Source organism: Cyrtonyx montezumae, unplaced genomic scaffold (genome assembly GCF_038088225.1).
Source record: "Cyrtonyx montezumae isolate F1298 unplaced genomic scaffold, pur_monq_1.0 scaffold_7, whole genome shotgun sequence".
Classification (NCBI taxonomy): domain Eukaryota; kingdom Metazoa; phylum Chordata; class Aves; order Galliformes; family Odontophoridae; genus Cyrtonyx; species Cyrtonyx montezumae.
In genome coordinates, this window is record NW_027072078.1 from 28646071 (window position 1) to 28674063 (window position 27993).

The 27993-nt window shown below is 41.1% G+C and overlaps 1 protein-coding gene across 1 annotated transcript in view; it reads right to left on the bottom strand.

The window, feature by feature from the left end:
• The window catches only part of DPP10 (dipeptidyl peptidase like 10), a 197629-nt gene extending 171675 nt beyond the window's left edge, over positions 1–25954 (bottom strand). The window contains exon 1 of the mRNA XM_065750344.1: positions 25858–25954. Coding sequence (XP_065606416.1) covers positions 25858–25929 — 72 coding nt within the window. The 5' untranslated portion in view covers positions 25930–25954. The remainder of the gene's footprint in view (positions 1–25857) is intronic.
• Positions 25955–27993: the final 2039 nt, after the last annotated feature.

A 27993-nucleotide genomic window follows, 5' to 3' on the forward strand; every position in this document is an offset into this window, starting at 1 on the left:
CTGGTACTCAGGCTGTAAAATGAAGGTGCAATAAGTTGTGCCCTGACTGCAGCCAAGCTGATTTGCAGTCTTCATCAGGTAATTAGGCACGTGAATGGAAGAAATCATTGGCACAACTAATTGCAACTCAAAAAACTGCTGCTGAAAAATCCATGTCAGACAGAAAATGATAGCCAAAAGGAAAAGCAAGTAGAAATTCACTCATCTTTTAAACACTGCAAGTGGCTACAGCTTCCCAGTAATTCTCTTTTATATGAAAAACTCCTTTAAAAAAAAAAAACAATAAAATTCATCTCAGAGGAGAGTATCTTCATGACCCACATCTATCCTGACATGTGCACCCAAGCAGCCAGCTAATGAGAGCTAAATTAAGAGCAAATACAGGTGTTGCCAGGTAGATCTAACACAAGCATGTATTTAAAGAAACAAGGATCACATTTTCAATTATTTATCTAATTTCCAATTGTGCATCTTTAATAGATCAGAATCTTCTGCAATTACAACGGTTATTTTTATACCTATTTTAGATCAATAACCACAGGATAGATAAAATTCCACTAACTCCCATAAACTGTGCCATAAACCACATGGCACTAGAGAGATTTCACTTCAGCTATCTTCAACAGCAACGTGTGTTTATCTGCTACACAATTTTTGGGCTCACTGTTTTGCTTTATACCAAAGCCACCTCACAGACACTGCCAAAGCTGAACTATTTTATCCACTCTAACAGGTTCTGAGTCTGACAGCAGTTTAAATTGACCAGATAACATAGCTGACACAAGGACTGGGGAAAATGAGATATTCTTCAGTGAGAATAGAAAAAATTTCCACTAGAGAAACATGAATATCTGCACCTGAAGAGCTGCCTAAATGTGACTGTGCAGTGCCTATGCACTTTTTTTCCCACGTCTTCTGTCTCAGTTGTCAGCTTTCTATCTAAGTCTACATTCAAACTGGTGTTGTGGATTTGATTGCAAAACAATGGATAATTCAATCAGGAAAAAAAATAAAACAAGTAGTTCTTTCTGCTTTACAGTATGGTAGCCATGTTTAGTCTTCATGCTATTTAAACCTTATGAATTCAGCCACTACTTTTTAAAGACTTCTCCTCAAACTGCTAAAACACTCAGTAACACCCAACTTACGAAGAGAATTATTTTCTTTATTCTGTTTCATATAATTACAAGTATATATAATAGTCAGTGCTGTAATTGCTGATTGAAATGTCACTTCCTTTTTCATTTAGGTCACTATTCTATGTTTCTACTCTCTTACCCTTAATATTGAGGGGAAAAAAAGTTTTAATTATCTCAATTTCTTCCAAAGCTCCATCTCAATTTTACCTTCCACATTTTACAGGCATCGTGTTACTATGTCACTTCCCTTCCACAATTCCCATTTTCTCTGCATTAACAGTTTTACTACCTAGAAGCACAAGTACTCCTGTTATCTACAGTGACTATTAAGACTGAGAAAGGAAAAGCCAAATAACACCACTTCATCAAGAGTTCACGGAGATAATAAAAACCATCTAGCATTTTTGAATGTGTATAAGCACTTAGAGCTTTATTCAAGAAGAACTGTTAGGTAATTTAAATAAAAATACTAACAATATCATGGAGTGAAGCTAATCATAGGCTCACAAGATGGCCTGAGTTGGAAGAGACCTCAAAGATCAACAGGTCTTGCCAAATTCATGGTCAATTACTGTATTTTTTTCTGTTCTAGGCATCATTCATCTCAGTTCTTTCTTTTAGCTAATACTGCATTTTTGAATTACTGTAGAACACATCCTGAGGTTGCAGTACATACAAGGAGACCCTACACTACACTGAAATGTTATGTATATACAACAACCAGCCATGTTACTAATATAAAGCTCAACACGGGATGATACTGCAACATCTTCCCACAGCAACAAGTAGAATTTCAGGATGTTAGAAATTAAAACAAAGAATTAAAATAAAGAGCATAAAAAAAAGAAGGCGCTTCCACTGCAACTTCTGAGTTCCTTCATTTCATAAACATCAGAGATGAGATAAAACAACCTGTGCTTACAGACAATAATCTATGATTTTTATTAATGTGAATTGCTAGTTTGCAGTATTTACTCTGTAATTGTATTTGGATTGAGTATGCTTTCTAAGGGCCAATACATTATGAAAGGATCATGGAAGGCACAAACCTGTGACCAAGCCTGAAGCTCTCAGAAATCTCTCAGGGTCAGGAGATTTAAGGCTCTTTAATTCAGTGGAGATGATTTTACCCTAGTACACAGTTCTGCTTATGTCCTAACCAGGTGACAGTAAGTACAGTGGCATATTAATTTCACTATGTTTCAGTATTTGCACACAGCAAGTCACAAATCCTCCTCATATTCACATGGGAATTTTCCCAAACAAATAAATAAGCATTAGTTGAAAATACTTTTTCAACTAGCATACTAATTTTAGCATACTAAATATCCCAGTGTATAACTGGAGGAATTTCATCTACCTGGATATGATCATTCCTTATTTACAAAGCTTAGCTGAGAAATTAGAGGATCAGCCACTCTGCATTTCTGGGCAACAGTCATTAAATCTGAGTGCAAAAAACTTCACTGACACGGTGACGGATGCAGCAGTGAAAGACAACATCTTAAAGGGGAAGCCCACAAGATCCCAAAGCAGTCAGGAAGAGCCACATGCCCAGATGGGATGAAGGAACACTTACCTGTCCTCGAAATGTGTTCGTACAAGCTTACTCAAGGATGGAAAATTCTTCTTACAGTGGAAAGTTATCTACATGACGTATTTCTTCCACTAGAGGAAGAGGTTTTTTTTTTTATTTAGCAAAACCACTTAGAAATATTTCTATGTCTCAAGGAAAAACCTTTCACAAATTCCCTCAAAAAAAAAAACGGGGTGTGAAAGTATTTAAATAAAACAAGCTTAGCAAGATTGCCATTTTGCCCAAATACTCAATCCAGAATTTTAATGTTGTTTTGCTTTTTAAACATCTTTCCAAAGCAAAATTAAACCTATAGCTATCTGTGCCTCCAGCACAATGCTTCTGCTTCTCATCTATGCAACTCCAGTGTACACAGCCTGCTTTAATGCACAGTAATTCTTACGTAGTGGAGTGGCTGTAGGCCTTGGAGCTCAGCTGGGAGCTTCTAACTCCAGAAAGGAAGCAGCAGCAGAGCCACTTCTATGCACTTAATTGTCAAGCAAGGCCATTTCGAGGACAAAAATCTAATTATAATTTTGACATAGTTTTACCTTCAAAACCAAACATGAAAGTAACAGTAATATGCCTCACTTCCCTTGTCTACTTTTTCTTCTAGTTTTAATGAACAAAGGCGCTCCAGAAACAGATCCATTATACACAGAAATTGACTTCAGTCTTCAAATATGACCTTTTAACTAAAATATAACAGATCATTATAAAAAATTATTTCAACATTTGAGAACTCTGAAAGTAAGTCTCTCAAATCTTACAAAGAAAGAAGTGATGGCCAAAGATACAGTACTGAATTTCTCTAGGAAGTAAAACTGTCTGTTTGCAAGGTGAGCAGAGCAGACAGCACATCACCGTGAACAGATTTGTTTTGTGCTGCACACTCTGAATACAGGAGCTTTGAGCGGCCTCCACACCTGCATGCAAAGCTTTGCCAAAAATGTAAGAATAAAGCAACACAGTTTTCTAAGGCAGAAATCACTACCTTCCCCTGAAGTACAGCCACCAGGAGCCAAGGCTGTGCAGTCCCCCAGTCACTGTGTCAAGGAACAGACTACTCAGAATTGTAGGGTTTGGAAGGGACCTCTGGAGATCATCTAGCCCAACCCTCCTGCCAAAGCAGCTCCCTAGACCAGGTTGCACAGGTAGGTGTCCACGCATAAATAATAAAACTGCCTCAAAACTAGGAAGGAAAAGTAACCATTCCATGCATCCTACAGCAGTACCTCCTGGAGGGATGCGTCTCATCTAACATCTCTGCCACCTGAAAACAGGTGGGCAACACATTACAAGTTCTTTCAGTTCAAAGTATACCACTGTTGCTTGCATAGGCAACACAGAACCTAACCTGCTTGGAAAACAAGTTGTTTAGCTGCACAGCTACCACAACTCAGCCAGGAAGCAAATCAGCAAATGCATCAGCGTTTAGACTTGAAGAAATGACTAGTCTTTTGAGAAGACAGATCAGTTCGAGGTGCTGGGAAGAGCAAATAGGCATGGAGCAGGGTGGTGACTGCAAGAACATCAGATGAGGAGTGCTCCCCTCCTGTCACTGAACTCCTGCTCAATGGGGTGACAAATAAAAAGTGTGCTTCTCCAGCACAGTGAGTACAGTCTCCTCAGCAGTCCTGCAGGAAACCTGCAAGGCAGCAGCTCCATGTCTTTTGATGGTCTTACAGTAACTGAGTAAATTTTATTGTCTCCACTCGGAGCACTTCAGATCTTAAAGCCATGCATGTACTATGCAGGCTACCAACAAGAATAGCTCTTCATCTTTCCCAGAAGTTCCTACTGGAGCAAAGTCTCTTCTCTTCTCTCTTGATCTCAGCAGCAGGAGACAATTCCTGACTACAAGTGCTGTGCTACAGATGAAGCAGCAGAGCTGCCTGCTCCACACCACATCTATGTATCACCACTTCAGGCAACAAAATAAATTTTCAGATCTTTCTCCCACTAACAAAAATATTTTTTATAAACATTCATTTAACTCTGCTTTAGCAAGAGATATTCTTACTTATCTGCTACAAGTCCATCATGAGACCTATCTTCCCTGAACAGGTTATTTTTTTCTCTCCATTACTGAAAATATACATGTCTCTTGGACAGTGTTGGCAATGAAGACACCAACGGGAGGATGTCATGTATTTCATGTATTACTTTCCAAACACGTTGAAGTGATGAATTCTTTGAAAGCCTTCTGGGAGCATCACCTGAGCCTGGTTCCCTTGCTGCAGAGCATGGCACATTTAGAAGTGAACTATTTTTCCTGACTACCCACTATCCCTCCTCACCCTTCACACTTCAGACTGCAATATTTCTCTTTGGTGCTGTGTTTCTCAGAAGTCTGCTGCCAGATACCAACATAAGTATGGAAATCTGAACTGCAAGAGAAGCAATGATTAAATAATTAATTAAAGAAACAGGAATCTGACACAAAAGAAGAAATGTTTGAGGTAACATCACTTAAAAAAACCTGACTCAATTAGCATTCCATAAAAATCCCTGACATTTGTATGCATTTCTAAACATTAAGATGATGACAAATTTAGAAAGACTATGTATTTGAAGTTTCCACAACAGCCTTTATCAGGCTACAAAAAAAAAAAAAAGCAAGGCTGGGTTTTTTTTGCTTTTTTTTCCCTCCTTTCTCCCTCCTGCAGCATTTGCAAGTGTTCGTGCACTGGAAATAATTCTCTTTTTGCAAGCTGTCTTAAGTCAGACCCCTGTTCCAGGGTTAAAAGCCACTTCTCAGCAGAAAATAAAGGAAAAACAGAGAGACTCGAAGATTCAGGCTTATCTCACTTCAGAAAGCTGTATGTTACAGCACGCATTTTCACAAGAATGTTAACAGAGTTTAGGTTACATTTTTACAGGTTCTTGAAGAACACAGTAGGCCAGATTCGGATTCCAACTCCAACTCTGGAATAGCAGTACCAAAATCAAAGGCGATCATTCCAGCATAGATAAAACTCAAACTGAACCCATTTTTAACTTCAGCAGTGCAGTGCTCTGTATCACCAGGTTCAAGTAAGAGGGTCACCCAAATATAAGTCTCCAAGACAATGACAAATCCCTACTGCTGCATCTCACCTCGTAACCACATCAAGAATTTCCAGACTGAAAAAGGCACATTATATAGATAAGATGGAGAAGGTTCTGCTGAAAGGCTTCTTACAAAAGGGACTGTCCCCCCCAGCCAGAGCTTTGCTGATAGCGGGCATGCTGACTGCTTCAAGCACAGAAGAGGGGGATTTGAGTCCAAAGGTAGGACTCAAAATAAATCTTTTTTTTAAGCTGTGCCCTTCATGATCCCTCAAAGCTACTCCTGCTCTGGTTGAGTGAACCCTGAAACCTTCCAGGGCTGAAGACTCTCTAATTCTGTAAACTCTTTTCATACAGCACCCGAACAAAGAATGCTCCTGTATCACCAATTTTTAACAACTTTGCCAAGTATCTTGAAACACTCTAAACTCTGTGGATCTCTCAAGATACATGAACCATCCCTCGGGAATGCAGACAATAGAAAATAACTGTTACTGCGTGGTAAACATGGACTACTAGGGGCCCTTTGTAATAATGAACCAAGCTTCATTCAATATTAATATTCCATTTTGAAAATACAGGGTTCCTTCCTGTGTAAACTTCAGTGAAGCTTCAATGCTCCATCTGTATCCTTCTGCATTCCAGCTTTGCTTAGGATCTGAAAGCAGCTCCAAAGCCTCTCATTAAACGCGTGCTGTGTGATGTTTTCCATGCATGTATCAAAATGCTGAACAAGTGTACTAGTCACACCACTTCCCATTAATTCTACACATAACTTTATCTGGTACAAAGTATTCTACAAAGCGTCTTTAGTAATTGTCTCTCACTGATCCTGGGTCTATTATTTGGACTAAATATAGCATTCACTTTCCAAAATAAACCATCCCAGCAGGCATCATGCAGAGAAAGACTTCTAACAGTATTGCCCACCTGTACTCCTTACACATTCCCTTACTCTAATCTTCCCTGATTTTTCCCTACTGTTTAGTTGACTTTCTACATCTTAATACGCTTCTGTAGTAAATTGTTCTTATCTTCAGTCATCATATACGTACAGATAAACCCATCTTAAAGTACTGCCATAGCAAAGTCACTCTTCCTATGAACATGCCAGATCTGCCTACCTTACAAAAGATGCACACATATATATATACACACACTGAGCACAGAAAACTAGCAATTCTGTCCCACATATCACTCACTCAGCCAAGGCAAGCAACACAGAGGTCTCCTGAATTCTTCCCTTCAGCTATAGTTTTTGCTGTAATTTCTGTAATGAATATCCCTCCAATCCCCTAATGCTTTAATAATTCATTAGTAACTGAAATATGCTTTATGTGCCATTCTCAGTCATCAAATTAACACAGAATACATGTATTTTTTCTAGTTCCTGAACTATTCTATGCCTCAGTGTTTGCACTGGGCTCATAATAGACAACACCTGTTAAGTCTTGAATCAGAGAGTCGATGAATTTGGAAAAGATCTGCAAGACCATGCAGTGCATCGAGTGCAACAATTAATATATAAAATGAATACAAATTTGGCTGCACAATCAGCCAACATTGCAGCCACCAGTTTTATGAAGAATTGCAGCTTCCTAACAACAAACATAAGACTAGACTCCAAAATAAATGCAAAACAGAGTAAAATGAAAAGCATCAACAAAACAGCACTAATTGTGAAGTTAATAAATCTGTGTTAGTAAAGCCTCTGTTACTTAGCATAAAATGGAGCAGTAAAGGTGCTACATACATTAACTGTGATCTTAAAAAGTAGAAAACACAAAAATCTGATTATTTATCAGCGTCCCTTAATTTAAATTAAACAACATTGAGTGTCATTGATAAGAATGCTTGTCGCACTAATGTATTCTTTCAAACAGCCCTAGAAGTTTAAAATATGCACCAAAATCACACTAGAATGTACAAAAGAAGCCTGTCAATCTGCACTCAACAAGCCAGATTTTGCCAACAGTTATTCAAAATCACCAGAGCTTCGGTGTAAGGTTCACTGATCCCAGAATAGCACTCAGAGGCAAGCTAATATTCATCAATTTAATGAAGAGGCACTCACATCACCAATAGCAGAGAATTCACCAAGCCTTCCTCACTGGTGGTAGGCAGCCAGCAAAGTGCCCACACCACTCCCTTAACCCAGGGGCTATGCATGTATCACTTAGGCAAACAAGGTGCAGCTGTGGAGCAGCTCCCATAAACAAGTTACAGCTGTGTATAGGAGCACAGCATCACTTCATTATCAGAAGTCCAATCAGCATGATTTTACAAAATGAAAGCTAATTTGGCACAGGTGACCCTTCAAGAAACTGTTCAGAATTCACACTCCTTGTAAGAAACAAGCGATTTCTTCACAAATTTCATTTTGCTGTTGTTCCATTTACTGACAATTTTTCACAACATTCTAGTGAATGAGTACTATATTTCTACTGATTGTTTTCCTCTACCTTTTAAGAAAGGAAAAAATACAATGTTCAGTGAACCAGTATGCTGCATTAACTTCACAAAAGGATTCCAGCTCATGAGGTTCAAATTAGCATACAGCCCCACAGCACACGCTGCATAAACTATAATCAAATACATCATCGAACTAACCTGCCTGCAACACTGTGTTCTGCTTCCCCCTCAACAACAAAATTTGGTACCCTGGAAGATGAGAGTAAAGCTGTTAAAAGTTGACACAGCGTTCAGCATATTTAAGAGTCTGCTGAAATAAAAACAAGCGAGAGCTTTGCTGGCAGCAGTGGAACAGTAAATGCCTTCCCACTGGCTGATGAAACCATCAACAAGAGTGAGCTCTAGTACGATAAATGAGGTCACTGTTTGCAATTCCCTGCCAGCTTACTGGCTGAAGAAAGCACCATTCGTCAGTAAACTGAAACCAAAACACACTACACCTCAAAGCTGTTCATAAGTCTTTACTCACATCTTCCAAAAACTAACAAATAAAAAAGATTTTAATTCAGAAACACTGCCTGCACACCTCTTAACTACTATAAGATTATATTAATTTAACTATTGCATACAATATAAAATATGATAGTAATGAAAAAGTAAGCAGGATAGGTCAGGAAGAAAAGAGCCTCAAAACAAATGAAAAAGCAATGTCTGTACCACTGCTTCTTACCTAGCTTCTCCAGAGATGTGGTGCAAATTCTCAGAGGTCCAGTATGTACTGGTGCCATTAATTCTCATGCAACATGTTCATCAGCCTTAACAAATAGCTCTGCCCCATGGCTTAGGGCAGTCCTTTCATGCCCTATCTGGCCACACTGAGGAACTGCTCCAGGAAATGGATTTAAGACTTAAATGAGATATCTGCCTGCAGTGCAGGCAGCAGTGCTGCTGAGGCTGGCATGCGTGGCAGCAGCATGCAGAGTTCCCTGAGCCCCTGAAGACACTACATCTTGGGCATCAAAGCCTTCCACCAACCTGCAGCTTAAGCTCTCTTGTGTTACCACCCAAAGAGTAAATAGCTGCGTAAGATAGTTCATGCCAGGCAACCAGGCTGACAACAAATCTTCATTTCATTCATTTTTAATTAGGCTTTGTCAATAAGGAACCCTAGTTGCACTTTATACACTCCACACTATTGCCATATGCAACACTGGCCCTGCATATCTCCATCAATTCTAATCTCACTTTGAAAAACTCTCAGCATCAGGAATTAAATGTATTAAAAAAAATGAACACAAGAATGACCACACGTCATTTGTTCCCCTTAAAAACTGCTTCTGTACAAACAGACCACAGAGGTACTACAGAGGTACAGCTGAGGATGGTCTGACAGGCCTTTAGGGGAAAAGCACCCGCAGAGGAGAGCAGTTTGCAAAAAAACAAGGGAAGAAAGCAAGAGACCACACTCGCAAACAGGCCTCTTCACCACTGAAAGCAACAACTAACCCAGACTCATGGAGAGCAGAAACAACGGCCAAACTTTTTAAGCCCACTAAATTAAACCAGAGCTCACTACCATCTCTCTTCTCCCCAGACAGCTTCTTCACTTTTTTCTTTCCAGACTGAGTTCATGAAGATTTCTCAGCCCAGACCTTGCTGTTTTCAAGGAATCTAAATATCTTATAGGAAAACCATGAGTGCCTCACAAGAGCTGATAAAAAATCTGCTGCATGCACAAAGCTATGCCTACCCATTCCTACAAAAGAAAACATTCAGGACAGAAATGCCAATATCAAATATGCTTCTGAACATCTCCAGTAGGACTTCAAGTGCTCTCTCCCACTTCTGTCACTGAGCTCCACATTTCGGATCTAGGTTAAATATGCACCAGAAACATGAAAATTAGCAACATCATTAAATTGAAGATTTATTGGATGCAGTTCCTCCCATACCACAATGATGCAGATTTATAGATTAAAAAAACCCACTGCAGATCCTAATTTTAAGAACAGATTACGTACTCAAGGTTTCTCTGCATACACTGCAGCAGAAGTTGTTGCCTCCATCTCTCACACAGCCTAAGTGCCACCATCATCTATGCCCCCAACTCTGCAGGCCCACACTGGTCAGTCTAAATATGGGATGGAGAGAGGGCATGGGGTCTAAGGGCTCAGCAATGCCCTGTTTTTCTCCCAAATTACCCTAGTTTGCATTTTTTGCAAGTATCTTTCATCAGGAATCTTCTTTTCATGCATGAAGGTGCTATTGTGGTGAAACCATCTCTGTTCTAACCAGGTGAAATTTAGAATTACCTGTGATGTTTTTCAAACAAGTCCCAGCGACACTGTAAAGATTCAGAAATTAGGCTGTGCTCCATTGTTATCACTTTCTATTAGAGAATCTTTTATTTAAAAAAGCGTGATAAGTCTGTAAATCATCAAAATTAAACAAGCATTTATCTGACTACAAGACTTTTTTCCTTTTTCTTCTTTTGAGAGAAAGTACAGGTAGGTTGTATCTTCAATAAGACAACTGAAAAAATGTGAGAAAACCACAGTACTGGAAAGAAATAGTCACTTTTTAACTGCTTCCTGCAGGAAGGACGTATCAGGGCTATGCTCTCTGCCAGGTTTCATCCCATAATGTTCCTGATCAGCAGCCCTCGTGCAGCAGAAATATCCAACCTTCCACCTGTCTGTATCTTCATCCTATGTTTGCACACAGCTGTGGGGGCAGACTCTGTGATGGAGCAATGAGAAGCAAGGTGTAGCCATTGCCAGTGCAGCAACACACACAGAAACGTGGTCCATCTACAACAGTTTTACTGAATTCAGCCACCTGAGGGTGACCCTGGCTCTGAACCTCACCAAAAAAGCATACACATAGCCAAGAACAACTTGCTTCTACATACTGCTGAAAACACTAGGAAAAAATATGCTGTCCTGTAGCTTATGTTTCAAGGAGAATTGTAACTCTTGTCTTTCCCTTCTAGAAGCCAAAGAAGTGCTAATATGACAATTTCCACTTTTTTTGCGCGACAGCTGAAGCAGAAAAGTTACAAGCTTGTGCAATGCACTACTCAACAATTATTCCTCCATCACTTCAGTGGTAGAAAAAATAATACTTTCACTACAAAGTTGAACTGTGGATCTCCAAGTAGATTCAGGGACTTGGAACAAGCCTCAGAGATGTCCATGAGCTGCATGGTCTATCCTCACTACAGCAAAGTCCATGAACAACATCAGCAAACAAATCAAGCACAGTGGAGTTGACTGAACACCACCAAAGGATCTCAGTACAAAGAGAAATGATTCCCTGTGCTGATCCGCATGGCTGACGGCTTTAAAAAATAAAATAAAAATAAAATAAAAAAAACCCCACACATTACAAAGGTCTTCATCTTCTTTTACAAATCATTCATCTCTGTCAATCGCCACTGTGTAAGGTTTACATACTCTGACACCCAGACACACTGACACAATGCCATTTTCTCTCCTGGGAAATGGCAGCCTTAGCTGGATATGAAATAACGACATAAATCCCATAAGTTGCCACAATTACATTGGCCCTGCTTGGGTATAAATAAGGCCTGAAGTAGTTGCCATGATATTCAGACAGCAGTCACTTCTTATCAGACCCTTCACCTGCCTTCTAGGTCTGTCTTACGTAGTTCCTCTTTGAAATGAAGTTTCTTATGTTTGCTCTTCATTTCAGAAGGAAAAGCAGGGAAACACCTGAAGAAAATCCAGTTTTCTTTTAAGCTTCAGAAATGCTTATAAAAATTGATTCTGATAATGCAATTTTGATAGCCAGCAACAAAAAATAAAAAAGAAATCTTGTATTTCAGATTTAATACACATGTACTGGGATCTGAAATCAGTTGGTCATGTTGGGATCCAAACTCATTTCAGCATCATTACAGACATTTAATTTACTAGGCTTCTCTCCATAATTAACAGCCTGACCTGATTTGTTCCACAGACATACCAAAAACTCGTTTCATCTTCCCCACTGATTTAAGAACTTCATCTAAAGCCTTAAAGTCAGGTTAGACGACTTCAAAATTAAAAATAAATTAAAATAAACCCTGAAGAACAAAGAAACAACCCAGAAATCTGCAAAACGAAACTGTTTCAAAAGGCAGATTGAAACATATGTTAATGTCTGTGTGTTAAAATACGTTAAAAATAGAATCATTTTTACAGTTTCGTGAAGCAGATGGGGTAGTCTGTATTGTTTTCTATGTACAAGAGCCCAGTCAAAGCGAAACAACATCCCTACTGATGTCCACATGTTGGTAAACTCACAGGACTAATAACGATACAGTCAGAGCAGTAGCATTTTGCTTGAATGAAGTTCGTAAATGAAGATTAATTTTAGTAACTCAATGCTTATCTGATAGATAGCGCCAGAACTACAGTGTACATACACATTTCAAAGCACTTTCAAGCAGTTATTTAAAAAGGCTTTGTCACAGTGGCATGAAAATTGGTTGCTGTCTACTGGTTTCTAAGTACTCGTGCCTCTAGAGGATGCTGTGAGCATTTGGCATTCCTGAACACTGAAGCTGTATTCCACTCCATAGAAACGAGTTCACAAAATCAGTCTGCGACCTTCTTCCAATGGCTCAGATATGAAACCACACTTCAGCATCTGCAGCTCCCAACAGTGCCTAAGTTGCTCCAAACAGTGCCTAAGTCACTCAATTCACACCCAGAAACACAGTGATACCTGCATCACTGACTACATATTGTACCAGCCAACACTGAGTCTAGCAGGTGATGCTGCAGCATCAGTGATAACTTGTTGTGAATCACCCTTGCTTGCATACTGGGCTAGCAATAGAGGAGGAAGAAGCACGTTACATGCGAAAAACTGATGTTTTTATTATGTAAGGTTTCCAAACAGCAAAATAGGATTTGGGGCTTCAGCTTAAGTTCAGGGATTTGATGACTGGATTAAAGCTTTTTACTCACTGTTTTGTTCCTCCTCTCAAGACTGGCTATGAGAATGGTTACTGCTTAGAGGAAAGGGTTATTTATTCTAAGCTGTATTGCTCAGAGTAAGCAGTAGCATGGAACACATCCAGCTTAACCTGTTTGGTAACATACACAAAAGGAAAAGCTTTGGCAAGACTGATTTTTATAAAGCTGTAGCACAATGAATGAGGATACAGATATTCTCCAAGCAGCAGGACTACTTGTAGCTCCATTAATTTCCAAGAAAAATATCAATAAAATCTGCGACTGAATTTACACAGCACATATCCCAAGATGAAGACGCAAGTAAATCTCAACAGTAAGAGTTTCATGTTTATGAACACTTCTGATAGGAAGCCCTGTGTTTTGGGGAATAATAACCACATTTTGCATTTTCAAATCACCTTTCATTGTAGCATTTCAAACTGCTTCACAAATGTTAACTACACAAAACACAAACCTTCCAGGGAAGCAAGGATCATTACAACCAATTACAGCTTGGTTTGGTATCGCTAATGATTTAGTGCCTCCAAATGCCCAAACTGAACTGCAAGCACTAGCACATCGCTCCTGGGGAGTGACTGCATGTTGAATGAAATAAAAGAAGGATCAGGAGGGGAAGAACAGACACTAGTTTTTATACATGTTAAATATCCTAAATCCAGGCATGACAAGGTTAGTTTGGGTCGGTGGCAAAACAGTAACACTCCGAATAAACTGTCCTGTTTTTCCAGAAATCATGTTCAGAGATTCTGAATGGGTTGCTGAGGGGCATGCATGTCCAAAAAGAATGAGAGAAAGCCAGTGTGACAGTTGTGGAAGTGACAGTCGGTCTGCCTTTCAATGACTGCATTCAGAAGCTTTTTGCAGCCTCTGGCTTCAGAGGCTCATGATAAAGACCCTGACTCCACTCCACCTCAGGCTTCCGGGCACTATGGGAAAGAAGGAATACAAGGAGTCAAATACATGGCATGGCTGAAAAAGGACATGAACTTAACACTGAGGTTCAAGATACCAACAGTAGATAAAGGATGAAGTCAGTGCACACTATTGATTATCACAAGTTAGTACTGCGTGGTACACTAAAGACATTCATTTAAACCCATTCACTGCATGCATTAATTTATTACTATTCACCTTGAGCTCTTGAGCAAGAAAGTTCAGCACGAAAATGATCCTACTGTTCTAGTTAAAGGCTTTCAACTACCCTGAAGATACACAGAAGCACACTCTCTTTTTCCAGTTTGATAGGACTGTTAGCCAATATTCTATTTATGTAATGCTGCTGCTTTTTTGTTTTTTCTTCAACCTATTGATTTCAAGAGAATGAAATACTTTTCCCCTCTGTGCTCTCTGTATAAAAAGATGCTGTCCCCATTTCAGAGACAGCCAGTACAGATGACTGGTAGGTTTGTCACACCACAGTGATTCCCTTTCATTTTAGAAAAACTGAAACAGAAAAATGGAAAATGGAGATAACAGTTTTATTGTTCATGCGCCTGATTCGTATCCCATCTAGCTAGATTTCCCCTGATGTTAGAATATCAATCTAACCCTGGATGAGGATTGAAGACCTGTCACAATGTAAACAAAATGCTGCACAACCATCTGCTTCCTCAGAACTTAACTGGATCTGGTGAGGTACCCAAACACAGAAATAAGTCTGAGGAATCAGCTAGTTAAAGAGCGGAGCCTCAGAGAAATGGAAATAAAGAGTGGCTGCTGCAAAAAGAAATAATGAAAGGCCCCACAACCTTGGGCCAAGCCTTCCATCACTAAAAAAGATGGATACTGCAGCAACCTTGACGAGCGCTGAGGTGCACACCCCAGTACAGAAAGCCCTGGTTCAGAGATCCATACCGGAATGTAAGTTTATTGGTGAAAACAATTCACCCTCATTCACATTAACCTCTGGGCAACCACCAAGTCCTGTTTTTTGCTTAAAAGTTTTATACCAAAGGTGAAGTTCTGGAGAGTCTTAAATTTCACACTTTGCCAACATCAGAGAGAGTGCTGCATCCAGAATGCAATGCCTTTGGGCAATATCTTAAAAGCCGACTAACTTCTGATTTTCCCCCAGTGGTATTAAGTCTTGATAACAGAGAGTTGTTTTCAAACGCTTCAAGGTGAGGCGCAGACACCTCTGAGTTTCAGAAGAGGACTGGAACATGATCAAAAAACAGATGCATTTTCCTTAAGTACTTCTTTAAACAAGCCCCAAACACATGAAGGGCTCTGACGCTGATGGGCAAGGAACATTTTGGTATCAAGATGAGTGACAAGGACAAGAATAGCCATGAAGTACTGCAAACAATCATAAAGATCAGAAAACATTTTGTGATGTTGCTAGTTCAATGGGAAAGATTTGCATGAGATTTAATGTGGAAAACACTTTCAGACTATGAAGAGATCACCACCACTAGCTTCCCTTTCAGCAGTGTAACCTTTCTCAAAGGTAGAACAAAACCACTCAAATGGCAGAAGCCATCAGTTTCAGCTGGAACTGCCCTTCCCAGTGAAATGAAAGTGTGAAACCTTTGCTGGTTAAGAAACAGCTACAACATGTTGTTTTTGTTTTTGTTTTTTACAGAAGCTAATGATTCCCTCAAGATGTTTCACAGTGCTCACCGGTTTATATAATTGGGCTTTCAAATCCCTCAAATGCCCTTGAAATTGTAAGGATTTACACTCTTTATGTGTCCTTCCTCAACAAGCATTCATTTCTCTAGCCTGAAACAGTACATCCCTTATGCTGTGCACAGGCTTGCAGGGAAACACTGTCTGGTGACTTGGATTTTGGAGAAATTAGCTAATACAGAGAGGAGCAAGATGTTATAATGTTCAAACCTGTCTGGGTGCCTACCTGTGCAGCCTACTATAGCATACCTGCTTTAGCAGGGGGTTGGACATGATGATCTTTAGAGGTCCCTTCCAACCCCTGCCATTCTGTGATTCTGCGTGAGCAACACCTCCTCTGTTACTGTTCTTCAATACATACATCCATATTTAATGATGACTGAGGAAAACCATCAGGAGAGTATAAACTCTGCAGACATTAGCACTGCTGCCCTTACAAAAGCACCCCAGAAAGCAGTCTCAGAACAATTAAGAACTACTGGGACAATCAATTATCTCAAACTCACACTGTTTCTGGTATTCTTTACATGTGTATACTACTGAATGGTCTTCTGTTGTTTTGGGTGGTGGTAGCAATGCAGTGCTATTCTTTCCCCAAGCAGGATAACAATAAGAAATTGGGACCAGATAATTTTCCACAGCAGCACTGACAAATCCCACTACAATCTACACATTAGAGATACCTATATAGCTCTCTAGACACCAGAGGCTTTCAGTAAAAATACAGCTAATGTAGCAAAAGTGAGGAAAGAGACTAGTGTTGGAGGAACCCTAAATGGATGGGAGATGAAACTCAAGCAGGAACACAAGCCTATGGAGAGCTCTGCAAAGCCAAATGGCCCCCTTCATGGGCTGCTGCCCACTCCCCACCCCAGTGAGGGCCCCCCCCCCTTATCCAACATCAGACTAACTGAAAGGCCCAAGGGTGCTGACAATTGTTTCCCCTGTGTTTGCTCCACCACAAAGTGTTTTCAATGTTAGCATTTGGAGACAGTAGGTCACGAAATACAAGAGCTCACCTTTTCCCTCACTGGTTATGCATTGCCCACCCCAGAGTGCACCTCTGCTGCTAAGCCACCAACACATTATTTTTAAACACAGTGTATGTGGACCAAGAAATAGAGACTGTCATTTAAATATCTTCTGATCCTGGACTAAACTTGATCAACCACCTAGAACTAAATCATTTCATTTGAAACATACAGCTCATTTCAGTTTTGGTTTTGATGAACCATTGTTGTTTTAAGCAAGTATTAATGGGGAAAATTAATTACAATCACCCACTGAACTGAAAACTTAAGTCCTTGAGGGATGGTAGAAATCATAAAGATCACACTTAAGGTGTATTAGAAATATTGCACATTAATGTTACTTAGCATAAGCAGTACAACTTTGGCAACACATGCCAAGCACACCATGAGCCGACCCATGGATATTTCTCCCACAATGGCAGGAACAAACTGGGCTAATCCATGTTAAGGATATCTGGCTTCTGCCAGATGGAAGGCATTTCTCATCTCTGGGTAACACAGCACCACTCAGCCCTGGGCAGCATGGACAACCCCTCAGCAAGGTGAGGAAAGAACATGTTTCTGTGAAGCAGCTTAGCAGGCACTCATGCTGGCACATCAAACAATGAGATTTTATTTTCTCTTTCACTGATAACTGAACATCAGGTACATGTGTTCAAATGACCACGTGCTCAATCCAGAGACTAGAACCAAGGTAAATTTTTAGAAGGCTGCAGAAATTTACACATTGAACACTCAGTGATTGGGAGTTCTGAGTTACTGAAGCCCAAAACTGCAGAACCTTATGCTCGGATCATTTACACTGTGGGTTTCACATTACTACTGTACTTCACCACACTGCAAAACCTGCTGTTTGCACATGCTCCATCAGCTTGCTGTTACTTTCCAGCAAGAAATCATTACTTGCGCGTGCTTTGTGATCTTGTTGAGCTTCGGATGCCTTACCTGGCCATCTCAAAAACACAAACATGAAAACTGCCTATAAATCAGATATTTGACAGATGATGATGCATTCTCCACTACCAAGCAAAGCTACCACCAAAGGGCCATACTGCATCAAAATCCACTGCCCACGTTTTAACCATGCTGTCACCTAAAAAGCCTGCCCCAGTGAGATGGAGGAGTCAATACTCGTTGTATTGAAGTACACACAACAGTGCTCCACCAGTCATAGAGGAGGCACTGCCATCCACTGTGAATAAACTTCCCTTTGCTGTGATTTAATCAACTTTCACTTTTAATCTGCAAACATAAAACATGAAATGCAACCTTTAATCACTTTAAAAAAATAATAATGTTTGCTGAATAATTTAATCTCAAATTTTTCTCACCACCAAGGACCTTAAGAAAGCCCTCAGGGGCAAAACCCTCACAGTAATCTCCATCCAAAAAAACCTCACTTTCAATGACTAAACACCACTTCTGCAAACACTTTTAAATATAAAACTCGTCTATGTATCCTGTGCAGAGTTAAGAGAGATGCGATATGGCAAAATAACGCTGTGGATTTGAAACAGTCTCAAAAGCAATACAGCAGATGTAGAGCAAGCCTCTTCTTGTTGGGAGGAAAATACCTCCCAGAGGTACAGAATAACTGACAGACTAAGCAGGTGGAGTCACTCCACCAGAGGTGGAGCGATATAACTCACTTACACATCCCAACATACATCCAACATATATCTTCTAAAGCCATAAAGCAAGTGTTGGTGTGTCTTCAGGCATGCTTGCTTTATCTAAAACAACACTGCATATGTTGACAAAAACACTTATGAACTCTCAGCACAATAGCCAATATGATAAGAGACAGGGAAAAAAAACCAATTTCCTCTACATGTAGATAGCAAGTGAGACCTGGCATGATTAAAGATTTCCAGCTGTCAGAAAAAAAAATAACAGAAAGGAAAAGTTTGCATAGTAGCAAAAGTCCGATGGGGGGGCTAAGAGACAGCTAACAGGAGGTTGTGGATGAATGCTGACCACACACAGCAGTAATTCAGCCTTCCAGATCTTTTTTTAAAATAGTCACAGCTGCAGCTTTCAGACCCAAGAGTAAATACACATTAAGGTTTCTCAAGTGCTGCATGGAAACTTTCCTGAGTAGAATTTCATATTTCAAACTGCAGCTCTTTAGGGAAAGTTCTCTTGAATTTATATCTAAGATTATTCCTTCACTACTATGACAAAGATGTACAAAAGCACGTAATAAGGGAAGGAGGCACTTCCTATCATTTAAGCAGCAGAAGGGTGGGAGTGGGAATGAACAAAAAGAGATTATAAAGAAGGTGTTGTCTGTTTTACATATTCTCAGTATATAATGAAATGATATGCACTCCTTACATTATTGTCCTCTGCTCCAAAACTCAAAGTCAGAAACAGGTAGTGTTACGCTTAAGCACGGAACAGCATTATTCAAATGGTTCACAATGAGGAAAATAAGAGTAAGGAGAACAAGATGACAACAAAGATGCTGCTTTGCTTACAAAGAGAAAATCCAACACTGCTAAAGAAAGGCAGAGGGGCTGTTGAAGTAAGTGTTAGCAAAGGGAGTACAGAAAATTAAAAGTGAAGCTCTGGAAAAAGGTGTGATACATGAGAGAATCACATGGAGTCTTAAATCTGAAAGAGTAGTGAGACAGCTTTGAGAGCTGCTCAGGCAGAACAGAGCATTTAATAGAATCAGAGACGTCTTAAAAGAGAGTATAAAGGTACAAAGAAAATAGCTGAAGATTCAATCCAAATAGTCACCAAAAAATAAATAAATAAAAGACTTCACTGGAGTCTTCATGAACCATCCAGCTCACTTTCATCCTTCCTTCAGTCATCACTAGTCACACCGTAATCAAATCAGAAATGTAGAGTCTTAACACTGCTACTTCCAACCATAACATCAAGTTTTTCTTCTGCCCATAGCAACAGGACACTAGAAGGGGCAAATCAACTCTTCAGTACAGAATTGCTTGTAGAAACCAAAAAAACAAGAAAATACTACTATAAATCTGTCGGTAGAAACTCAGCCTTTTTTTTAATTTGTGAGCAAACCACTTGCATACACTTCAGGAACCTTTTTAGAGCCTGGCTTAAAATACTGGCAGTGAAGTTCTGCTTGTTTAAGTGTGAAAACATCACCACACTTGTTTGCTGAATGTTTGCTGCCAAAACTTCAGAATGTGGGAATAGAATGTTGTTTCTGCACAAGTATTTAGCTTTAGTTTTAGCTCCTTGTTTAACAAAAGAAATGTCTCTTGGACAGAAGGGAAGAGGCCTAGGAGAGAACCACCATGTAAATACGATAAGAAGAGTTCTGAGACACTTTGGAAAGAACAGAACTGCATCTGGTGAGTGCCAAAGGATCAGAATGTCATTTACGAACAGAAACCTTCGCTGACACAAGTGTTAGGATGTTAATGACGAAGTTGTAAAGGTGTTCCCATAGATGTGCTTCCACTGACAGGACGCCCACCACTGCAATCGTGCATTACAACTCTCTTCATCAGAGACCCTGTCTCCTAAAAATGATCTCAAATGTTTCTGTCATGCTCACACTGGGATAGGAATAACCTCCACAAACAAGGTAGGACCTAAGACAAGGGGCAACCAACCAGATCTACATGACCAACTACCAACGCCTCGAGATATTTTGTGTTTGTTCAGAACTTTTCATTAGACAATCCAATTCCACCATAAAATTCAAAACTGCAGCACGCCATGACTCCTAATTAAATGTACTTAAGTTCTTCCTCTGAAAGACTCCACTGATATATATTAAATGCTTTTGATTTAAGCAGTCTCTGAAGCCCTAGGATAGGAAAGGGGAAGGAAGCCAGCAGTCCCCGTGCAGGCAGGAATAGGAAGAACAAACTGAGGACAAACGACCAGTTGCACTGGCAGTGTTCAATTCAGTTTCTCCCACTGGTCTTCCCACTAGCACTTGAAATTCTCTGTATTTCCAAAAAGAAAAGTCTAATATTGTACTGTTTGCTTTACAGAAACCAACAAAATGTTTTTTTTATTTTTTCCCACTCCAATGAATGTAAATTGCAAATATTGCCCCCATAATACAACCCCCATAAGTCCTAAAGAACCTTTATTCCCTTAAAATAATAACTTTAATACATCTTAACTGATTTGCTTAAGACTACATCCTCCAAACATCAGAGGGCTTTCATTTTGGTTGAGAATCATTCAAAACTTTTACAGATTCTCTACATATGTAACATATACTAGATTAAATGACTTTTGCCAGCAGTGTTAAGAACTATTATGAAAGTCCTTTCAGCTTCAGCCTCAGATCTGTAGGTCATCCAGCATCCTAACTAATAAATACAGCAATTTGTCATCGTCACCATCAGCATTGCTCATTTTACTGTCACGTATTCATGAATGCCACTTGATGCAGCTGAGTGGAGCATAAAAGTGTATGATTACAGCAGAAAGGTACAAAGTTTGAGACAGCTGAAATCTCATGGCTAACGTGTGGACTTGAAATATGACACAGGTCTTTTAACAGTTACGAACACAGCATCAACAAATTGCAGGCACCCACTGGCAGGACATTTGCAATAGCAGATGACTCTCCAGTCTTCCAATATCACATTAAAGGAAGGATAATGTGAAATGTGGTGCTGTACAACGAGAAGTTTTTCAACAGTAAAATTTCAAAGCTCTCTTTGTTTAGAACAACAAAAACAAAAGCCAAGCTGCTTCTCTCAGGCTTACAAGTTACATTTACCCTTATTACCACTATGGAAAGAAATCCCCTGTTCACATTTGTGAGTCAGTAACATATGTGTGTAATCTTCAAATGTCCTCAAGTTACTAAAAATGCTAAGGTGATGGCTTTCAAATGCTACAATGACATCAAACAACATCTCAGTGTGCTTAAAGAGTTCCTCTGTCTTGTTAATAATCAGAATTGCTTGCCTGAAGCAATACCTTCCCATGGAAGAAACTGGAAACAGAGGAAATAGGTTTGAAAATAGCTAATGCAATAGTATACTCAAATACCTGAGGCTGCTACGTAGCTTACAGTGCGCCTGCAATTCATTTCAACACTGAAAGACTGCCCTATTTCCCAGGTTTTGCATTACTGAAGTAATCCTTTTAACACACCTGTGAAGCAGAGAGCTCCAAACACTGAAAAAACAGGCGCTGTGCTATAGGGATTCCTGCATGTTGTTTTGAAAGCAAGACATGGAAAACCTGCATAAAGGCATGAACCATGAGAGTGCAAGATGTCAGTCTGGGTCCCCCAGACCTGTCCTCAGTGGTGCTCCCAGCTCCCAGGACAGGATCAAGTGCTGGAAAAGCTCTTTGCATTAGGAAAGTTTCTGAAGAGAAGCTTCTGAATTTGAGATATCCTCAGAAACATATTTTATGTGCTACACTGCCACCTAAAAATATCCTATCACTGTTCACTCAAGCAACCCAAGTTCCTATGCCACAAATGGACTACTTATAAGATACCACATGAAGTGATGTTTTTCAATTAATGTGAGAAGCACTTCACTAGAATTGAGATCCTACTCAGTCCATCTCCAGAGAGATCAGCTTAGAAGACCAGAAAGGCAATGAAGATTATGAGTCAGGTTTTTTGTTTTTGTTTTTGTTTTTTCTTTTTAGTGCTGATCACATCAATCAGGCACACGACAGCTACACCTCAACAGCCACATGGAAAAGAGAAAGCACATGAAGGCCATGTGTACTATTAAAAAGCATGCTTGCTCCCTGCCCTCCCCTAGAATTTGAATCCTGAACCATATATTCCAAACCATAGCTACTATAAGACATTTTCACATCAGTTCCTTGTGCTCCTGGCCATATACCCAACAAATATTGCAAGCCTCTAATACTTCCTCCTGTAATACTTCTGTATCCTGCACAAAAATATCATGGCATACATACAACACAAGAAATAGAATGTAAATATTAAAGATAAGGTTCAGACCTTAATTCCTTATGAAAAATTCTAGGCATAATAGTACAACCTTATTTCTCCACTTTTATTGGCTTTTCCTACCTGATGCTTCTGACACTACGTTGAGCCTTGCACAGCACTACATTTAATATACTGCAACAATATAGAAAGCACAACACTCTGCTAAGTAGGTAAGAAGGAAAAAGGCAAAGTCACTTTAGGTTATGTACTAGAACAAAGATTCTTAGCTGGAAGCCAACTCTCAACATAATCAAGAGTGGAAGACACAGAGCTGTCTAACTCAACTAACATTGCTGGAACTGTTGTGAGTTTATGATTAAGAGTTCAAGTTTTTCTTGACCCACTGAGCTCAAAGTGACCTGAGTGGGACACGAGGAAAAACCTTCACCTGAATAAAACCCCTCATTAAGATGATACTGCTCCAGACAGACACAGCTATCCCATCAGCATTTTTCCAATTGCAACATCAGAGTATAATTTTGGGAAAAACGAGTGATGCAATGAAGGAAAACGTAACAATATAAACCATTTAAGCCTCAGGCACTGAAAAAATAAAGCACAGACTGTTTTCTTTTGTTCAGATGCACTTTCAGAACATGACCTTTGAACAGTGACCACAGAAACTGGTCCTGACACAGAGAAAATTCAACTTCTTAATCAAAACAGTCATGCTTCTATTGAAGCAAACAGCAGTCAGTTGTGCCTGCATGTATACCAAACATGTAATTGAAATGCTTACTGAGGAATTCCCCTATTTAACACAGCACAATTCAGCCTGATCTCATTTCTGCTCACCTATTTTGAAGAACAAGAATGCAGTAGTTTCACAATGATAAACAGTAAAGAAATAACCTGTTTGTTTGGGGGGATTTTTTTTTTTTTGTATTTTAAAATCAATTTTTAAAAGTCCTTAAATTGGGAGGATTAAGAGAGGCTCAGGAGAGAATGGTTATAAATTTAAAGGGCCTGTCTTCTACAGACACAAAGAACAGCAAGCAGCACCAGGTGGTGTAGATCATCTTGGTGTTTTTTTATAAACAGACTGAAGCCTCACAGAGTAATACCTAGAGGAATTAACTTAGTTTTTCATCTACAAAGACAGCAACATTCATCAACCAGCAAGCCATACAGGTACATTATATTTTTCAAATATGTTGTGTCCTGTCTACTGGATAGTTGTGCATCCTAAAAATGATCACTAAACATCATTGTCAACGACCCTGGGACAGTTCCTAAAAGCTACAAGATGGAAAGCACTATCTTTTGTACTGCTGTACAGAGGGAACCACATTTATTTCTGACACAAGACTGAGTCCTTTGTAGAGCTTTCCAAAAATGAGGAGAAATACAAGCAATTTACAGCTATTTTCTCTTCTACCAAATACATCATCAGAATATAAAACTGCAATTTTAGCAATAAATAGGAGTCATTATTTAGCAAAATGTTACGAATAAATCTGGTAGATTTATTAAACGAATTGCTGAAACATCGACAGCACTGTTAATGGAAGTTGTTATTAGATAGGGGAGGGTTGCTTTAAAACTACCATCAACGGAAGTGTTGGATATGAAGTAGTATCCAATTTATTTATAAGCTAATGGCTGTGGATGCTTCAGTCAGTCGATCCAAGCTTTTATTTAAGTGGAAAGTCACAGCATTAGCCTGCTGTAATTTCAAATTGCAGCTCAGGTCCCAAACCTATAAATTAACCACAAATGCATCAGCTTCAGAAAGACTGTTCTCAGGAGTATCTGTAAACTGGACCTGGAAATCAGAAAAGAGATTTATGCTTAGAAAATCTCAGTGTAATTCACTGCTCCTTCATAGACTTGCCATGGGTTCGACCACTTTTCTTCCAGAAAAGCTCTGCTGTTCCTGCAGTCTCAGGAGCTCCCTTGGTGCAGACGGGGCTTGCCATTAAAATAAGGTAAGCTACAGCTATCACATAAAGTGGCACTACAAGTTTATACAAGCTCACCAGGCAAAATGAAACACTGATTCTGAAAGAGATGAATTTCCTGAAGGCCCTAAGGAGGGTAACCCTTCCTGGCTGACCTGACATCAACAGTACGGTGGGAAAACAAGCCCCTCTTCCACCCAAGGCTTAGGTTCTGTAACAGCAACCACAAAAAGCCAACAAAGCTCCTAACCCATATTACCCTGCTAAGGCCACGGCCTTCAGCTGATGTGTTAAGAACAGTTTCCAACATAAATCTGGCTTAACATTGCCCATGTCCTGGAGCTCAGATTTGGCTGCCTGGGTCTTGGCTACACAAGCACAGTGTGTCTGAGATCCAACAGTGGCCTCAATATGCAGGGAGATCCTGGAAGGATTTTGGCCCACATCCCTACTGCAAGCGTTAAACTCAAAGCAAGATTCACCATTCCCTGAAATCCATGTTTTGTAAGCAATGCCATTATCTACAGCCCTGGCACCTATGGCAACAGGCATCAATGATGGCTCAATGTCAACATTTACCAGGAAAACCAAACTCAGGCTGGAGAAATATGCAAGTAACTGCACGGGAACCTGGTCCCCACGCTCCCTGTACCCACGATTGAGAGGCTGAGAGCTCCACAGTGCTCCAGTAGTGACATTTCTATATTTAGGACACTGTGTTATTGAAAGAAGTACTCCTGATCCCCATTATCACCTAAAGAGTACAAACCTGTGATGAGCAGGAAGGCTGCTCTGAAAAAGATATTAAAGCATCTCTGAATATGAAGATTGGTTAAGTTCAAGTGCTTCTTATTCCGTATATGAGCAGAGGCCCTCTAAAGCAAAACTGAGCTACTGAATGAGCTCCGTGGATCCCCGCGACTGCCGCGGGGCAAAACCGGCACCGCCTCTGCAGCAGCGGCAGCGCGGCCGCGGGACCGCTCGGGATGGAGGATAGCTCATGCAGGCTGGCAATGGAAACTTCGATTCTGCGGCTCTGAAAGCCGACTTCAGCTTTCCCCCCCGAGACTCCCGCAGCACCGGACTCCACCGCCCCTCGCTGGGGGCCCCCGCACGGTTGGTACCCTAAGCCGCCCCGAGTCCCCCACGACTTTGCGTTCATCTCCGCACAACTTCACCGGCACGGCGGCTCCCACCTGGTCGGGCTGCGGTGGCGGCGGGTTCCCCCTGCCGCCCTGGTGCGCCGGCTGCTCCTTCATGGCTGTCATCGCAGGGGGCTCGGCTCCGCTCACCTAGGCTGCTCTCACCGCCTCTCACTGCCGCCGCGGCCCCGCGCAACCACCAGCCGCATGACACCAACCTCCCGTGGAAGCGGCGAGGCGGCAGAAGAGGGGAAAAAAAAAAAAAAGAGGAAGCCGGCGAGGGGCGCGGAGCAATCGCTCCCACGGGCGGAGATCCCGGCCCCACCGCCGCGCTCCCGCCCCACTGCCTGAGGACGGCCACGCAGCACCGCCCGCGGAGCGCCCCGCGCCGGGAACGCTGCGCCCGCCCGCCTCGCTCCGCCCGCCGGGGGCCGGCCCGCCTCGTCCCGCCGCCGAGCAGCCAGCAGGTGTCACAGCGCTGCCCGCCGGCATGGGAGAGACCATTCCCTGCAGCCGGAGCGGGGGCGACGAGCCGAGCCGAGCCGGGCCGGGCCGGGCCGCCGCTGCCCCGCGGGGACCGGCCCGTTGAGCTAAGCACCGGGGGTTTGGTGGCAGAGTGTAGGGGCTCACCTTACGGTTAGAAACCGAAGTACTCAAGGTACTGTGAGTACTCAAGTGACAGTGACCACGAGATTACACACTGATTTGGGTTGGGTAGCTTGCTGGTTTGGGCTACAGGAGGGTCCAGAGAAGCAGGACTGCCACCGTGCAGGAAATGGCATGGTACAGGGGAAATAGCCAGCCCTGCTCTCCAGAGACTGCAAAGCAGAATGGAAGTGGTGGATGTATAACGCGACTGCACGGAATTCCCGAGGAAGAACAGCTCTGGCTGGTGGTAAGCACATGCAGCAGCAGCAACAAAGCACTGAGCATCAATTTGTGCCCGTATAACCCAGCGCTGGGCTGACTCCTCCACCAAACAGAAACCACTTTTTTTGATGACCCAATAAAAGTTATCGAAGAAAAAAAAAAACTGGATGAACTTTGCAAGCACTTAAGTGAAAGCTTGATAACAGCTAATAGCCACCATTAATTTGTCAAGCGCAGATCGCGTCAAACAAATCTAATTTCTTCCTTTAATAGGATAACAAGGCTGTGAATAGGAGAGCAGTAAATGTCATCTATCTTGATTTAGAAGGGCTTCCAGCAGGGTCTTCCAGAACAGCTTTGTGAGGCAGAGAAAAGCATCACCTGAATAAAGTTGAAGTCAGTGTCTGCAACTGCCACAGGATGGATTGCTTCTGCAAATGAGGATTCAGAGTTCAAGGCACTGTCCTGCTATCACGAACGTGCAGCAATCAACAAGTCATAACCATGCATGGAGAAATCCCTGTAGGGCATCGGGTAGCAGTATAGGGCCAATATCAGCAAATGCACCACAACACAGATGGGCAAACGTGCTCCAAAAAAAAAGAAATATCAGTGGAAACAGCACAAAGGAGAGAAATGTGAATGCCCATATGGAAACAGTGCTCAAGGATCACAGTGTAGCTTAGGTTGGAACTGTCCTTAACGATCACTTCACTTCAGCCCTGGTAGCTGGATGAAAATCTGTATATAAGAGATATATCTGTAATAAGCACAGATAAGACCATTCTCCTACCTTAGGTGGCACTAATTGTTAAGTGACAGTCTCTTATTTTTCCTGATTTCATGATTCCTTGCCAGCTTGATGCTGAGGACCACCAACATCTCACTGCATGGGACCCACCTCCAGGCATAGTGCAGACAAGCACCTCAGCCCAGTGCCAGCCTGAATCATGGCTCTCACCCCTCTGCTCTGCCATCAGCTGTTCCTGTGCTTCTCTTGAAACCATCCATGCCCTTTCTCACTTCCCCATTTCACATCCCTATTCTTTTTCTCACAATTCATTATTCCCTTCTTACCTCTCTACCCTAGCTGCTGCAAGCCATGTCCCTTTACCTTCTTGACTTGTGGTTTCTTTTTGTATAATAATTATGCTATGCATAAAAAAAAAAAAAAAGCAAAAAAGCAGCCAAGACAGCACCTTACACATCAATACCCACTGCCCTGTGTTATTTCCAGAGCAGCCTTTGCTGAAAATCCTTCATTTGTGCTGTGTATGCTGCAGGACTCAGGATCTCATTCTTTCTGAGCAACGCATAACA